Genomic DNA, 17044 nt, shown 5'->3' with positions numbered 1-17044 from the left:
TCAGTTCAGTGGTCTATTCCCAGGCCAGGGTCCAGAGTAAGAAGCGTCTTCAGCTTTGTTTCATGTCCAGCATTTAATACCATGACATAAATACTGTTGTGTCATGTTTGAAGCTTTACACGGGTTCCAGTACATGTATGTTGACACATACATGATGATTCATATCCTGATTCCTGAGATTTCATGTTGACTGCATCTCATTTGTACAGCCATGAAAATTGATGTAAACGGACCCGGTGAGGCTGGGTCCCTGTAGACTGTTGATTAAGAAGCGTTTCCAGCTTTGTTTCATGTGCACCACTTAATACTATTGATAAGGCGTTAATAAGGCCCTAATTGTTGTGGTACACCGCTGATTTTGTCACTTTCAATGACATGAATATTTAGATGGCCAGTGCAGCACACCAAGCCTGACTTCCTTTCGGTGCTTTTATTTTCGTCTAAAACAGGAAGTGCTGATCTTTGTCTCTTCGCTGAAGACCTACAGCAGAACGTGGATTTGTGGGAAATCCTTTTCCGGCATCCTGAAGTGACGTCACACAACACAGTTGCAGTCAAATTGTTTCTTTTTTTGTTGTTGTTGTTTTATATCAAGCCATGTGCATGAGAAATTACGTGTTTGCCAACTATTAGACACTTTAGACATTTTTACTTTGCCTTTATAGCCTGATTCGCTAATCAACGATTGATTAATTATAATGAATTCTCAGTACATAATATAATACAGGCTCTTTTGTCTTTGTTATTTTAAATAAAACATTCTCATAGACTCTCATACACTCACCAGACGACCAGAATGGCTTGCTTTATTTAATCTACATGTCTCAAACTAAATAAAATTGTATCTCCTCTTCATCATGCACAGATACCAACTTAGAAAAACACCAAGTGCTTTGACTTACTTTCAGTTCTTTAACACCCAGACACACACACGCATAAAAAAAGCATAAAACGGTTTCCGTACCAAACCACATTCAATCACATATGGCATCTAAAACCACCAGTTCAAAATGGTTAAACATCTGTTAAACATTGTTGTTTTACCAGCATCTATCATGGCACAGGTCTGACAGACTAATATGTATTAAACTAGATGAATATTTAGAATAGAGAAGAGCTGCTTAATCAACCTGCTGTGACTGTGGTGAGCGTTTCAATACACAAATATGTGGTCAGTCCCAGAACTGAGCTGAGCTCATGAATACTGGAGTGAAGTGCATCTTTCCTCATCGTCTCAGCAAACCATTTCACTACTTCTTCTTGAGGGGGTTCAGCCAGGAGAAGCAGAAACTGGGCCGATGAGGAGCCTCACTGCAGGTGAAAAAGGACGAGGAAGAGGAGGAAGAGGAGGAGAGGGGAGGACTGGTCTGGGCAGGACTGCTAGTCTCCGTCTCTATCTGGAAAAAAGAGGGACAGCAGATGGTTTTACAGCCAGGTCCACATATTTGGAACGTTTTTGTTCTCTGTGCATGTAAACTGACAGTTTTAATTTGAGGGGTACTCTACAGGCTACCTTTAAGATTTAATGGTGGTTACATGTTGTAATAATCTGTCTGTATTTACCCTGGTTAAGTCTCTTCATTGGAAATTCCACTGAATTCTCTTCAGTGGACTTTAAGACAAAGACACTGATCTCCTGGAGTTCAAGTGGGAGAGAACTCTTCTATCATCCACCACAGTTGTTTTCTGTGGTCTTTCAATTCTTTTGACATTCTCAAACTAACCGGTGTGTTCTCTCTTTACTTACTAAAGATCAATAGGGGACTGTGCCGCTTAAGTATGTGAGCTTCTACAGAGGATCTTCAACTAAGGCTACAGTTGGGGAGGGTCCCAGCTCTGTCAAAAACATCTTGTATTGTTCCAGTATCTAATGTAAAGTGTCCAGGTGAACTAAGTGAGTATCTCACATTAAGTAGGTCAGAAGGTCCTCCAGAGGATAATTCTGTGCCTACTAAGATTCAAGATTAAACATTAAACATGCAATAGATCTCCTGCAGTTTGCTTACAGGGAACACATTGGTGTGGATGATGCTGTCCTCTACATGTGTCAGAGTGTTTTGTATCATCTTAACCTGCAAGTTATGTGCATTCAATACCATCTAACCAATCATCCTTAGACAAAAACTGAAAGAGATGGGGGTTGACCCCCCACTTGTGCCCTGGACCACTGATTGCCTGACAGAAAGGCTACAGTTTGTCAGGTTGGGGACCTGCATCTCTTGTGAAGTCCTAAGCAGTGCTGGGGCTCCACAGGGAACTGTGGCTCCATTCCTGTACATACTGTACATCATCAGTACAATTCCGAGTGTTGTCACATTCAGAAGGTCTCCTACTGAACACCTCTAAAACCCAGGAGATGGTAATGGTTTTGCAAAGGTCTAAACCCCCTCCTCACCCAGTCAGCATTTGTGGTGCGAACATTGAGATAGTGCTAGCCTACAAATATCTAGGTGTGCACCTAGACAATAAGTTGGACTGGTCACTTGTCTGTGGTCAACAAGGTTTGCCTCCAAACGCATTCATCTGTCAATCATCTCAATCCCTTCTCTGCTTAATGGTCGCAGGAATGCTGGAGCCACCCCAGACAGGTCGCCAGTCTGTCACAGGGCTGACATACAGAGACCTAATCACATCTATGGGTTATTTAGAATCACCAGTTAACCTAACATGCATGTCTTTGGACTGTGGAGGGAAGCTGGAGTACCAGAAGAGAACCCACGCAAACACGGAGAACATGCAAACTCCATACAGACAGACACCTGGCCAACTGGCGGATTTTCAAGAGAAAAAAATATCAAGACATATACAAAATTATTATAAATCTTTTAAAAATGTATTTAAATACAATGCAGAAGATCTCCACATTTTACATGCAGCAGTTTGTGAAGTGATACAGATAATTAGTTCATTGTTTCCATTTCCATTTCCACAAACATGCAATGTATCATGTAGCTTGAAGCATATGGGTATGAGTGATGGTAGTATCTTTGGAACATAAAAACATACAAATATAAACAATATTTAAATTATATAATCAAAATGTAATAAAGGTTCAAGTCAGTTTTAGCTATAGATTCTGAAGTGTATTTACACAGTTATACCACAAGGTGTCAGCAGAAAGGAAGGTAAAGTGATGTTGACCTCAGCTCAAAGGATTTTATTTTCTCATTTGTTGTTTCATGTTGTGAGGGTTTAATTTGTATTTATATTTTGAAAATGCTTTGTTTTTATTCTTCTACCTTTACCTCCCTGTCTCTGTGAGCACTGAAAATGTGTCATTTTGAACACTATTGAGAAATAGTAGCATTCAGCAGTAGTAGTAGTAGAAAACTGCTGATTAAATTATGACATTTTATTTGAGTCAAGCATCAAATCAAAGATGAGAAACCAGATCTTAAAATGAGTAATACCATGCCAGCCATTAATCTATATGATAAACACAGGCATCTTATTTTGAAGAGAAACGCACAAACTGGAATGTAGTTATTCCATTTTGTTTTTTCAGAATAAAAGCCTTTAACCATACTTCCTGGTGAAGCCAGCAGGTGTGTATACCTGAGCTGTGCAGCAGTGAGGATGGATTTGTCCCCTGCTGGTGTTACGTACAAATGAAGCAGCTGATGTAAGCCCACGCCCTCTGTAGGATGACCAGGAAGGCCAACAAGTAGACGAGCAGAGTGACAGCCTGGAGAAAGGCGGAGGAATGGAAAAGACAGAGATGGATGAAGGAGGCGGTAAATACAGGAAGGAAACAGAAAGAGAGGGGAGAGGGAAAATGAAGGAAGGGATGGTGTGATGAGGAAAAATGTGCAGATTTGGAGTCAAGTGAAGGAGGAAAGAGAGCTGGAAAAATGACATAATGAAAGAATATTTGGGGGAAGGAGGAATGCATTCATCTAATCACAGTATTTTATATTTTATTTTTCATTTTTATTGCTTGAATTAACTGTTAATATATATTTTAATTTTGTAATTTAATTTTGTATTTTTGTAGATGTCTGTTTGGAACTGTAAAGGACTTCCATCGCTTATAAAGTGGTTTAAAGGAGCATAATGTAAGTTAGGGAGAATTATGGAGAAATTGCCATGGACTGGAACATACATCATTTTGAGCAAATATAGTATGTTTACTGTGTTTTATAAGACAAATTATTGTAAATAAAATGATGGTACTATACAGTAAGTTTTTTTTTTTTTTGCTTAATATTTGTTTGTAGATCATTTGGAGGTCAAATAAATGCCGAACTCATTCCTTTTCCCTATCTCAGTCCCTCCTAGTTTTTCAACATGACAACACAGAGAGTTTGGAGTGATGGAACAACCAAGTTGCAAAAGTGACTCTTTCAAAACGAAAACGGTGGCAACCAAAAAGAAAGAGTATGGAGGTGTAGCCACATCAGCAGGCGGGTGAAGAGTGCGGGAGCCCGGCTGATGACAATGAAACCACATGACACTGACCTGGACAGAGACACAGGAGGTTAATTTCTCTTCACTCATTTCCATTTTGCCGTCACAGTCCTCAGGCTCGGCGTTGCTTTCTCCATCCTCCAGTTTTTTATCTGCAATCACTGAACTAGCAGCATCAATGGCAGAGCCTCTGTCTCCCTGTGGTGAGGTGTTTTCACCTTCCACGGCTTCATCTCCGTCATCCGAGGTGTCGTTTCTCACTTCAGAGCTATAGTTTGTCATAGCAACAGTACCCTTCCCTAACCCCGAGACATCGTTCCCCAGCTGCGCTCCTCCTTCATCAGACCATTTGCTCTCTTTTTCTAAGTAAGCCTCTCCTGCCAATCTTTTATCCAGCAGTGGAGCACAGTTAAGACCTAAAATGTCTTCTTCAAGCTGCTCTTTCTCTTCTACATCCTCTGCTCTTCCATCGCTGGGCTTACAGGTGTCTAACTGAGTTTCTGGTTGCATGGACAGTGTAGAATCATCATTATCACAAAATATTTCTAAACTAGTATTTCCAAAATCCAAACTAGTCTCCACCAGACCTAAACTTTTATCCGCAGTTCCATGTAGGCACACCCAACCCTGCATGTCTTCCTCCTCCTCATCATCCACCTCAGTAAAACCAGCCGCTCCAGTTCTCTGCTGAGTGAGTGGCACTGGGACTGGAGTGAAGGCGCTGCCCTGCAGCTCAATGAACATGTTATGAGGATGAGATGATTGGGATTCGTGAAGAGGATGCCAATGCTGGTGTTGACTTTCTGAGGGCTGTGAGGGTTGAAGGACAGGAAGGTATGGTGCACGTTCAGGTGGAAGTCGGTTGGGGTAAATCAGGCCCTGTTCCTGGATCTGAGTTTGAGTTTCAGGCAGGAGCTGGGAATCTTGACTCACTGGAGGCTGTGGCTCACTGTCAGTCACAGCTTGGACCACATCCCAGCACATCACGCGCTCTTCATCAGGAGCGGAGAGAGCAGGGCTAACCCAGTGTTCTGGTTTGTACCAGCTGGAGGAAAACGGAGCATCCGCTCCTTCTTTCGCCTGGATTTCGTTTTCTTCATCCGGAGAATCTTGTTTTCCCTCCACCTCTCTCTGTCTCATCCAATCACCTGTCTCACTTGCTGCCTCTCCTCCCTCACACTAATACGTGAAGGAAGACCGAAGTTAATAGACCATATGGAAACATCAGCGCATTTTCATGCTTCCAGCTTTTGCTTGAGTTCATGTCAATCACCTTGCAAACATAATATTAATAATAATAATGACATGTTTTATTGTTCGACTTGAGGAAATAGTTGTTGGACAGCTGCCCAGAGATAGTTGAAAGAGTAGAAAATGAATACGTTATATAGGTTATATGAACTGATCAACCACACTGGTTTTAATGTTGTGTTGGACAGGGGTGAGTATGAGACCAGTCACCATGTATGCAGCCCCATACACACAGGGACGTGGTCAGATGGGGGCAGGGATGGCCAGCCCCAAATGAGCACAGGGAGAACTGAAAGACGATTAAGCTTAAAACGAATCACTATCATTATAAATAATAGCACATAAATGATGAAAAAAGCTATATACGTACTTTACAACCAGGCAGATAAACCCTGCAGGGGATGGATTGTTTTATTTGTTTATGGCTTTTTGTAGGTAAAAATGGTGGTTATTGTTATTACAGTATTTCAGCAAACACAAACACTTATACCCCATACTGAGCCCCCCACCCTGTCCACAACAACATTAAAACCACCAGGTGGATTCAAAGTTGTAGCTGATCAGTGTACACACAACTTTTACACATCAATAATGTGACAGTACATCTTCACCCTTCCTTTGATATACAGTGAGGGAAAAAATTATTTGAACCCCAGCTGATTTTGTAAGTTTGCCCACTAACAAAGAAATGATCAGTCTATAATTTCAATGGTAGTTGTATTTGAACAGTGAGACACAACAATGACAAAAAAAATCCAGAAAAATGCGTTTCAAAAAGAGTTATAAATTAATTTGCATTTCCACGAAGGAAAGAAGTATTTGATCCCTTCGAAAAACGTGCTTTAGTACTTGGTGGCAAAACCTTTGTTGGCAATCACAGAGGTCAGCCGTTTCTTGTAGTTGGCCACAAGGTTTGCACACATCTCAGGGGGGATTTTGGCCCACTCCTCTTTGCAGATCCTCTCCAATGTTTGGCAACTCGAACCTTCAGCTCCCTCCACAGATTTTCTATGGGATTAAGGTCTGGAGACTGACTAGGCCACTCCATGACCTTAATATGCTTCTTCTTGAGCCAGTGATTTGTTGCCTTAGCCGTGTGTTTTGGATCATTGTCATGCTGGAGTACCCAACCACGACCCTTTTCAATGCCCTGACTGAGGGAAGGAGGTTCTCACCCAACATTTGACGGTACATGGCCCCATCCATCCTCCCTTTGATGCGGTGCAATTGTCCTGTCCCCTTGGCAGAAAAACACCCCCAAAGCATAATGTTTCCACCTCCATATTTGACAGTGGGGATGGTGTTTTTGGAGTCATAGGCAGCCTTCCTCCTCCTCCAAACACGGCGAATTGAGTTGATGCCAAAGAGCTCGATTTTGGTCTTGTCTGACCACAACACTTTCACCCAGTCTTCCTCTGAATCAGTCAGATGTTCAGTGGCAAACTTCAAACGGGCCTGTAGATGGGCTTTCTTGAGCAGGGGGACCTTGCGGGCACAGCAGGATTTCAGTCCTTCACGGCGTAGTGTGTTACCAACTGTTTTTTTGGTGACTATGGTCCCAGCTGCCTTGAGATCATTGACAAGTTCCTCCCGAGTGGTTCTTGGCTGATTCCTCACCGTTCTCATTATCATTGAAACTCCACGAGGTGAGATCTTGCATGGAGCTCCAGACCAAGGGAGATTGGCAGTTAATTTATGTTTCTTCCATTTGCGAATAATTGCACCAACTGTTGTCACCTTCTCACCCAGCTGCTTGGCGATGGTCTTGTAGCCCATTCCAGCCTTGTGTAGGTCCACAATCTTGTCCCTGACATCCTTGGAAAGCTCTTTGGTCTTGGCCATGGTGACGAGTTTGGAATCTGGATTGATTGATTGCTTCTGTGGACAGGTCTCTTTTATACAGGTAACGAGCTGAGAGGGCCAATGTCAGCTCGTTACCTGTATAAGATCCACCTGGGAGCTAGAGATCTTGCTGACGGATAGGGGATCAAATACTTCTTTCCTTCATGGAAATGCAAATTAATTTATAACTCTTTTTGAAACGCATTTTTCTGGATTTTTTTTGTCATTGTTGTGTCTCACTGTTCAAATAAACCTACCATTGAAATTATAGCCTGATCATTTCTTTGTTAGTGGGCAAACTTACAAAATCAGCTGGGGTTCAAATAATTTTTTCCCTCACTGTATGTGTATAGTAAGTGTTTTTATGGCTTCTTGTTCTTTTCTAGTTTCTAGTTATATCATCAGACTGTTTACAGTTCATCCAGCACATAAAGCTGTGTATATTGAATCTACTCGGGGTATTTGTGCAAATCAATGACCTACAGCTACACTACAGACGCTACGCATCTTATAATGTCACGTCGGCTATTTAATATGTGGTTTTGAACATGTGGCTTCATCTCCGTCACATCACTGCACTAACAGCCTGGAGGGAGAGTTCAGGTTTTATAAAGAGACAGCGTGCTGTGCAGCCTGTGTGGTGCTGTACCTGTTGTGTGCTCATTCCCTCACAGATGTTTCTCTCTTTAACAGAGCCACGAGCTGCAAGTCCACCTGCCTCGTCTTTCTCCTCCTCTGTGTTCTTCATCAGAACAGACCCTTCATCACGTAAGTCCGGATCATCCCCCCAGTCCCTCAGTATAAATGGTGCAGGTGGAACCAGGGCTGGGGTTGGTACTGTTGCCTGTACTGGTTCCACTAGCGGGATAGTTAGTGGTGGGAGTTGTTCTTTAACTGGTTCTTTGAGAGATTCAAGGTTCTGGTCTGAGGTTTCATGAAGGTATTCTGGTTCCATGTTCTGCATAAGGGGTTCATTGGATTCTTCTGGTTCTGGTTCCACCTCTTGTTCTTCAGGAACATCTTCCACAGCTGAAGAGATACAGCCAATACTTTACATGACAGGTACAACAGGGTTCAGAAGTGTATTTTAAGAAAGTGTTCATTTAACAAAGCTCATCTTTTTGTGTTTAGCACATTTTAGAAGCTTTTTCAAAGACCTTTGTTGTCATGGTTACAATAATCAATTCAGTGCTGGGATATTTAGGCCCAAGAACAACTTGGTTTGGGTTACATGACAGTAACAACAGCCACTGAAGCTAACCATCCAGCCTGACCTGCTCCGGACACAGACTTTAATTCCACTCTTACTTCTGCTATATTTATGCTGCATTGTCAGCAGAAAAGGAGGAATGGGAATATTTCCTAAAGAAACAACCCACGTAGTGTTCATACGGACAGACACAGGTCACATTTACAAGTCAAATAAGTTGTATCAGTATCTAGTAATTCTACATGTAAAACACCAGACTTAATATAAAAATGTTTTAAAGTTCAGCTTTTCCATGCACAGTTAGCATGTCCTGTTTATTCCTTCATAATGTTTTTATTTTTCCCTTGTAGAGGGAGCAGTTTTTGCTGTCAGGTGTTAGTGTGTGTGATGCTAAGATGGAGTCAGTGAATAGGAATTGCATTTCTCTCTTGTTGATGTAATTACTGCAGCTAAGGTGCCTTCTATGCATGTAAATGGTGTTTTCTATATAAAATCACCAGGCAGCCCTCCCTCCTACCCCTCTTACCTCTTACCTTTAATAAAATCTATGCTCTTCAGAGCTTCTTCCTGCCTGCTGAAGTTAAATCTGTAGTGACTCATATTCTCATAACCTGGTTTCAGTGTCTCAGCTGGACAGGAGCTGCTTGCTGAGATCACTCTGAAGAGAGAGGGGAGAGGGGAAAACAGAAGGAGAATGGATTATAGTGAAACATCTATAATATATCTAGATATCATACAAAAGAGTTCTTTTAAAGTCATCATTTCAATATGTAATATATTATTTCTAAGTACTCACTTTGTGATCAGCTCTCTTGAATTCTGGGGACAGGGTGGATGGTGAGCGGAAAAATAAAGGGATGATGTTAGAGAAAAGATAAACACACTAATCCATCAAACACATCATTAACAGAAACTCTGTCTAATGTAACCACAGAGCACTGAGTTCAACTGCTGCTCACTGTTAGCTGCCAAATAAAACTGAGGATGACAAAAGAAGGACTCTGATGCTGTGAAATGTTAATGCAGACAGGGTTTCAAATGGTGATTGTGTGTTCAGTCATGCCTAATACTGATTCAACATTCTGGACTCTGGTGCTAACTAAGTAGTTCTATGTGTAAAAGCTCACGCACAGAGCGGCGTCCTATCCACCTGAACAAAAGCAGCCATGTCCAGGTCTGTCATGCTGCTGGCAGCTCTCTCCATAAGTTTGCTGTTGGCGTCCACGCTGTCTCCATAGCAACTCAGCAGCACCTGGGCATGGCTTGTCTTCTCTTCTTCCTCAGAGCTGATTTGCTGGGTCATTGCCTTTAAGGTGATGATGCATTAATGATGGTGTTGATGATGAGGGCAATAATGTTTCAACTAACATAACAACATGTATTTTACTGCTATTACTACAATAATATATCAAACCACATTTTCCTTTTACCACACTATGAATGTATACACCACATACTACATACCAATAGCCAAAAGCTCATCTATCATTATACTGATATATTCAAGATTCAAGATTCAAGATTCAAAAAACTTTATTAATCCCAGAAGGAAATATTCTTGTGTTCAAGTGACAATGTAAATATATGATTAGTCCAATATATCAAAATGTAGCTTATACTGTACATGACATTAAATTTATGTCAGTATACAAAATGTTTAGCCCTAAAACACACTACTTAGTTGGAGAGAGGAAGGAACTCAGACCTTGCGTCTGTCCTCCAGGATAGAAAACATGCGGCTGAACTTGTCACACACGCTCTGTTTCTGGGTCCTACAGTTCTCCTACTCAGGACAGAACAAAGAAAGAAGGATACAAACAAAGAGCATGTGTTCATGTTGAATGCTGTCACAATATATGAAGCAAACATGGCTTTTATTACATACAGGCTGATGCACCAACACACACCTCTATGTTTCTGCAAGCCTCCTCCAGCTCATTGATCAAAGCCTGGATTTTGTCGTTGACTGCCACCATAGAGGTGACTCCTTGACTCAGCTCGTCCTAACCAGCAAAAGAAAAGCAACTTGACTAGTCATTTAAATGTTGCAGTTACCCTGGCCTTCTACTGTGAATGTGATCATGTGCACACACTCACACACACACACACACACACACACACACTCACACACACACACACAGTGTTGTAGAGTGTTTGACATACCTTCTGCTGCTGATAGATGTCTGTCAGAGGAGCCACCTGACAGGACTGGTGAGCACCGAACACTTTACACAGAGAACAGGTGGGAACTTGACAGGTGAGACAGTAGATGTTTACTTTCTCACCTTCATGGTCTGAACACGTGAGCTGAACAGGAAGTAGAGGAGAGGGCGAGCTGGAGAGGAAGAAGACACCCCAGTCTTACTACACCTGTCAGTATGTAAGTACAGCCCACTGCTTATTCTTAATCTCTCTTCACCTTGTGGCGATGTTGTTGCTCACTTCCTGTTTGAAAGCGTCGATAATGTTCTCCACCAGCAGATTTCGTGGCAGGGCGTAGACGCCATGGCGATCCAGCACCACTTCATGTCTGCAGGAGGGACATCGGAAACGGCCACTGTTCACCAGCATGGTGGTCCGAGCCTGGAACAGAGAGGGCTGGGCAGAAAGAACAGAAACATCCATTTTAACAACAAAGTACATCAGCTGTTCATTCCTTTCAACTCAGCAGCTGGAATCTGCTGTGATACAACACAGGTGCATGCTGGGATTTCAATCATTAACAGCAGTCAGTGTCACCAGTGGAGAATGCGTAAAATGTCTCCCAGGGTGAAGTCAGACCCACCCGCCTCAGGGTGCGTTACTGGGCAAGAATGAGTTCTGAAAACCCCATGCCCACTATTCAACATGTTAACACGTGAAGCTCAGAGGACTAAAAAACATACACAAACACACATTTGTTTACTGACACAGTCTCCAGATAAAGTAAAAATAACACAAAGGCCTCTGCTGACCATAGCAGCAGCAAAACAAACAGCACGAAACAAGATCTAATCAACAGAAATCCTGAAATAGAGCACATTAAATCACTTTAATGAAGTAATGAAATACTTTCTTAGGTGAAGTAAAGTTTGGTACGGTAAATTCAAATGTTATTACATGGTCAGATAAAACAACTATTAAAAAAAAGTTTTAAATATGGGGTTTTAGTAGTTTGGGGGGGTGACGGCTGTAAGGTAGCTGTGACCCGGTGTCCACAGGTCAGCAGGACGTCTTTCATTGTGGAGTTTGCATGTTCTCCCCGTGTTTGCGTGGATACTCCGGCTTCTTCCCAGGTTAGGGTTAATTGGTGACTCTAAATTGCCCATAGTTGTGAACATGAGTGTGAAAGGTTGTCTGTGTCTCTGTATGTTGGCCCTGCACTGGGGACCTGTCCAGGGTGTACCCCGCCTCTTACCTGATGACAGCTGGGATAGGCTCACTTGGAAGATGGATGGATAGATGTTCTCACGGTTGTGTCCATCTGGTGAATGTAAGTCCAGAATAGATTCTCCTTTTGGTTTTCACCAACTCATGAGATCATCCATCCATTATCTAAACCAATCTGAAGGGTTGAGGGAATACTGGAGCCTATCCCAGCTGTCACAGGGCGAGAGGTGGGGTACACCCTGCTGACATACAGAGACAGACAGCCAGTCACACTCACATTCACACCTAAGGGTAACACCTATGAGTCACCAAACCTAACACGGGTGTCTTTGGAGGAAGGTAGCCAGAGTACCTGGAGAGAACCCATGCAGACACACTAAGAACATGTAAACTCCACACATTTATTTCAGACAGAAGTTAAGCTTTTCCCTTGGCTGCTGCCACTTTCCTACCAGGTTTTGATTATGGTGACTCACATATCTCTACAAACTAATTTCACAGAGCTCATCTTGTAGAAACAACTGCAGATCTTATCTTCTCTCCTACTGCTGGACAAAATGCTTTTACTACTGGATGATGTTAATCTTTTATTTTGACATCCTCTGTTCTGAGGTGAGTTGCAACTTTGGATTCCTTTTGTGACTTAGTTCATGATATTATTGCTTGTACAGTAAATCAGGCTTTCAGCAATACACTTGTGCTTCAAACAGAAATATGGGAAGACGAAAACAGTAAACCAAGGTCAAAAGAAGTGAAAACCAAACACAGAATTAAGATACTGTGGAGAAGGGAAGAAAGGAGACAGAAAAGCACAGAGATGTATGAAAGGTTAAGGGGTAAAGCATCCTGACATAGTGGCCTTCGATAAGCCTCAGCTGCTGCTGGGCCAGACCGAAGGATCACAGTTGCTCAGAGAGGGGCACAGAAAAACACTGAGGACTCAGACACAAACAGAGAAGTTGAGTCATGGCAACTGGACTTTCTTCTTGTTAGGTCGAAACATTCTATGTTTGCTGTAAACCACTTGTCTTTAGTGTCTTCCCTGGTGAATGTGAAGCTAGTGTCCACTAAGTCAATGTGATCTGTGAAGACCTGTACCTCCTGGATCTTGATCTTCACCCAGGTGTCATCCACATATCTGAACCAGTGGGTAGGTAGAGAGCTTTCTTCTCCACTTCTTCCACATATAGCTTGGCTACAATGGGTGACACTGGACCCATGGCACAGCCATGTCTCTGTTTGTAAAAGTCACCTCTGTATATGAAGTAGTTGGTGTTCAGGCACAGGTCAAGAAGCAGGCAGATGTGGTCGGCTTGAGGTTGCTTCTGAGGCTGAGGGAGCTGTCTTCTTCCAGTCCTCTCTGGGCAAGAATGTTAAGGCATTCGTAGTGGGGATCCTGGTGAAGATGGAGGTGACATCACAGGATACCATGGCTTCATCAGTATCCAGTTTCAGGTCCCTGGCCTTCACTGTGGATGTGGTGGTCCGTGTATCCAACTAGTGGAGCCAAGATAGTGGCCAGGTATTTGGCAATGTTGTAAGTTACTGAGTAAATGCTACTGACAGTGGGTCTGAGGGGGGCTCCTTCTTTGTGTATCTTGGAAAGGCCATAAAGGCAAAGAGTGGCTTCCGCAGGATACAACCTGGAATAGGTTCCCCTGTCAATGGCTTTCTCCAATTCCAAGTGTTTTAGGCAGTCTATTACCTTCATTTTGTAGTTGTAGTGTGTTTGTCCTCCAGAAGAAAAAATTACCTTTTCATGGTAATCTGTAGTGTTAAGTTGGACTCACATCATCCAACTTGATCACCCCGTACATGGCTGGGGTTTCAGAGAAGCTGAAAAGGATTTTCAGAAAACACAGCATACCACACTCAGATAGAAACTCGTCCACTGCAAAGACCAGATTTCAAAACACAACATGAGCAATATAGTGTACATGGCCCGGTGCAGGGAAAAATGCTCTGATCTGTACATTGGAGAAACCAAACAGCCACTATACAGGAAGATGGCACAGCACAGGAGGAGTAACACCTCTGGACCTGAATCAGCTGTGTACCTTCATCTTAAGGACATTCGTTTGAGGTCAGTGACATTTACATAGTAGACAAAGAGGACAAGTGATTTGAGAGAGGGGTGAGGGAAGCCTCGCATGTTCAAATCAACACTCCCTCACTCAACAGAGCTGGAGGACTTAGACACAACCTGTCTTCTATTTATCATGCTGCCCTTTCATCAATCCCCAGAAAGATCAGGCCCAAATCACACCTGCACCAGGTTGGACAAGCTTCACAACCCACTTAAATAAGATACGGGATAAGAGGGGTTGGGTAGAGGTAGGACTATTACATCCTTCCCACAAGCTACTTGGATGAGTAGTGAAACGTTTTGACCAAACAAGAAGGAAGTATAATTGCCATGACTTCCAGATAACTTCACCCAGACATTATGGGATCTGCAGTGAAGAGGTGCTTGACCCATATGAGGGACTAAAAGACCCCTAACTGTATAATTGCAATTCTTTTGAACTTGCTGTCCATGGCCTTAATTTAATATGCACCCATCTGTAAAGCTGAAGTGAAGATGGGTGAAGACGCAAGGTTAGAAGCAGGCTGAGCTGGATTCAGAAGCCTGTGATGGAAAAACAGCATGTGGACAGCATGTCTAAAGTAGGAAGGTGAGATCCAAACCCTTTTTATGGCGTGTGTGTGTGTCAAAGGTCATAAATATGTCCATGACACTGTTACATGAGCGTGACATTGGTGGTGGCGTCTATTAGGTTTCCACGTCACATACCAGGCAAGGTATGTAAGATCATACACAGATCATACACACTCCACATGTCGTATGTGGAGTGTTTCCTGTTCTGGCCTGTTTTCGTTCAAGATGTGATACAATGTGTTTTTTGAATGACTAGTGGTGGTGGTTGGGGTGGATAGAGGGTGTATAATACGAAGGACTGCAGTATGAGTATGCACACAGTAGAGGCATGCATGTGCGTCGGGTCACAGACCTGGTAGAGTTCGTTGGCACATTTCCTGCAGAGGTTGTGTTGGCAGGGTAAGATGACCACGGGTTTGTTGAAGAGCTCCAGGCAGATTGGACAGATGAGCTGTTTCTCCAGTGTTGCCAGTGCTGACTCATGATCTGCTCCCCCACCACCCTGCAGACAGCTCAGGTCCATGGGCAGTGACATCGCTCCACCACACTTCACCTCCTTCTGTGGATAAAAGAAATTAGTGACAGTAAACGTGTGTTTTCAAAGGTCTGCACTGGTCCCTTTGGAGATTATAGAACAATAATTAGAAACTGAATTTCTCTGTGTCAGTTCAGACTATTTTCCAAAGGATACTGTAAGTTCTTAGTTTCTAACGTCTGCCCTTACAGCTAGCTATTAGTTCAAGTCCACTTGCAGAGATTTGAGACTTCATCATTAGCTGCTGAACTACTAAATCATAAAATCCACAATATTCAAAGACCCACTAATGAATCTCAAGGATCAGATGAAGACGCTTTCATGAACACACCATCATAACTGCACCTTACTGCAATTGCATCATCTTAATGCCGTAACATGTAAGTTGGATCATTTGAGGCGAAGGTCTGCCGGGAACTTTGAAAAAGAATCTATAAAGATGAAAATGTGTTGGAGCTGAATCACAAAAAAACACTAGTATCAAACAAGAAGACATGAAAAAAGCTTGATAAAAATCAAGAATAAGGAAACAGTTGAGGAGGTGAAACAGGGAACGACAAGGTAAAAAAACAAACAGACATAAACATGAGATCAACACATAAGAGACACAAAATGGCTCCAAGTAATGCAAATACAAACAAACACAAACAAGAACAGCTTCACCCGTTTCCTTACCTCCCTTCCTTGCATCTGGTGTAATCACCTGGTTTAGCTTCTTTTGAGTCTGATTTTTCTGCAGGTCATAATTCTCTGAATGAGGCAGTGGATTGGTTGAGATCTATTAAAGCTGAACCAAAGGAAGCTGCATTTACTGTCAAACTGTGTGCTGAGCTACGCTTTGTGTGAAGCTGCTGACCTGTTCACAGCACAGAGGGTGACATTTAAAATGGCAGTGTGGAAATACCCGACTCCCTTACTCAGCCAGGGAGTTGGAGTAAAGCTGAAGTGAGAGTCCGCTTTCAGCTGTCCACGTCCAAAAGTTGAGGTCAGGAAGTCATATGAAAATCAAGCAGTTCAATAAATTAAGAATGGCTGAGTAGAAACATGAAGCATGAGCCTGTTAGTAGTCTTAGAGCTCTCTTCCTCAGATCCTAGAGCACTGTTGGACACGCCGTCACCGGCTGGGTTGAACATTAGGACGTTGTCTGTCTCTTCTCTTTGTCCCTTTCCTGTACTTGTCTTTTCACCCAACCTAATCCTCTTTGTCAATGAAAGAAGCAAGAAGCAAGTGCTGTGTTTGTTCACAGCTTCCTCACTGTCCACAGCAATGTGTGTGTGTCTCTCTGTGTGAGAGAGAGGACTCATGGGGGGTGATTTAGACTAGAGGGTGTCCGCTTACAGCCCAGTGCCTCTGAAATGATCCCAACACACACACACACACAGAGTAAGAGTAAGAGTACACAAACTAGGTATTCAAGTAAAAGTGAAAGTACTAAACAATGCTCCACTACAAACAGAAGTAAACTCTAAAACTGACTCTTTAGTTACAGACGTACAAAAAACAATGTATTGTAAACACTATTGAATCTGACCATTGATAACATGAATGCACGTTTAGTCCAGATTTGTTAGTAGTAACTGTAACTAGTAAATAAACGTAGTGGAACAGAAGTAACGTCAAATGGAAGTATTCCAATAATTACATGTATTTAGTTACATACCACCTTATAAACACCCACCCACAAACACTATATCAGGCAGTGGCTGGTATGTGGACAGATTAAGGCCAACCCAGACTGTGCTCTTTCTACTGTTACACACACACACACAC

General features: G+C 42.6%; 1 protein-coding gene across 4 annotated transcripts; it reads right to left on the bottom strand.

Annotated features, from left to right (window-relative positions):
* Positions 1-694: 694 nt before the first annotated feature.
* Positions 695-16528, bottom strand: LOC113168036 (tripartite motif-containing protein 54-like). 4 transcript variants are annotated; one of them, XM_026369082.1, is made up of 13 exons: positions 15949-16528; positions 15091-15297; positions 11130-11308; positions 10874-11045; positions 10618-10713; positions 10416-10493; positions 9861-10016; positions 9507-9529; positions 9244-9368; positions 8150-8529; positions 4459-5586; positions 3556-3685; positions 1313-1397 (listed from the first exon to the last, which is right to left on the bottom strand). In XM_026369082.1, exons 1-12 carry the CDS (start codon positions 15961-15963, stop codon positions 3599-3601), a joined length of 2646 nt encoding a protein of 881 aa, XP_026224867.1. In that variant the 5' UTR covers positions 15964-16528; the 3' UTR covers positions 1313-1397; positions 3556-3598. The 4 variants fall into 4 exon arrangements, with proteins under 4 accessions (XP_026224868.1, XP_026224867.1, XP_026224864.1 ...); XM_026369083.1 differs by lacking the exons at positions 3556-3685; positions 4459-5586 and having other exon boundaries at positions 695-1397; XM_026369079.1 differs by lacking the exons at positions 1313-1397; positions 3556-3685 and having other exon boundaries at positions 4144-5586.
* Positions 16529-17044: the final 516 nt, after the last annotated feature.

This window comes from Anabas testudineus, chromosome 7 (genome assembly GCF_900324465.2).
Source record: "Anabas testudineus chromosome 7, fAnaTes1.2, whole genome shotgun sequence".
Lineage (NCBI taxonomy): Eukaryota > Metazoa > Chordata > Actinopteri > Anabantiformes > Anabantidae > Anabas > Anabas testudineus.
Note: the sequence above shows the minus strand (reverse complement) of the source record. Positions and strands in the feature narration are given on the sequence as shown.

What these genes read in the sequence shown, in the direction of transcription:
- LOC113168036 (XM_026369079.1), bottom strand. An exon ending in ACATCTATCAGCAGCAGAAG is followed by an intron (nt 10,714 to 10,873) that starts GTATGTCAAACA and finishes TTTGCTGGTTAG; the next exon opens with GACGAGCTGAGTCAAGGAGT. An exon ending in AGGCTTGCAGAAACATAGAG is followed by an intron (nt 10,494 to 10,617) that starts GTGTGTGTTGGT and finishes TGTCCTGAGTAG; the next exon opens with GAGAACTGTAGGACCCAGAA.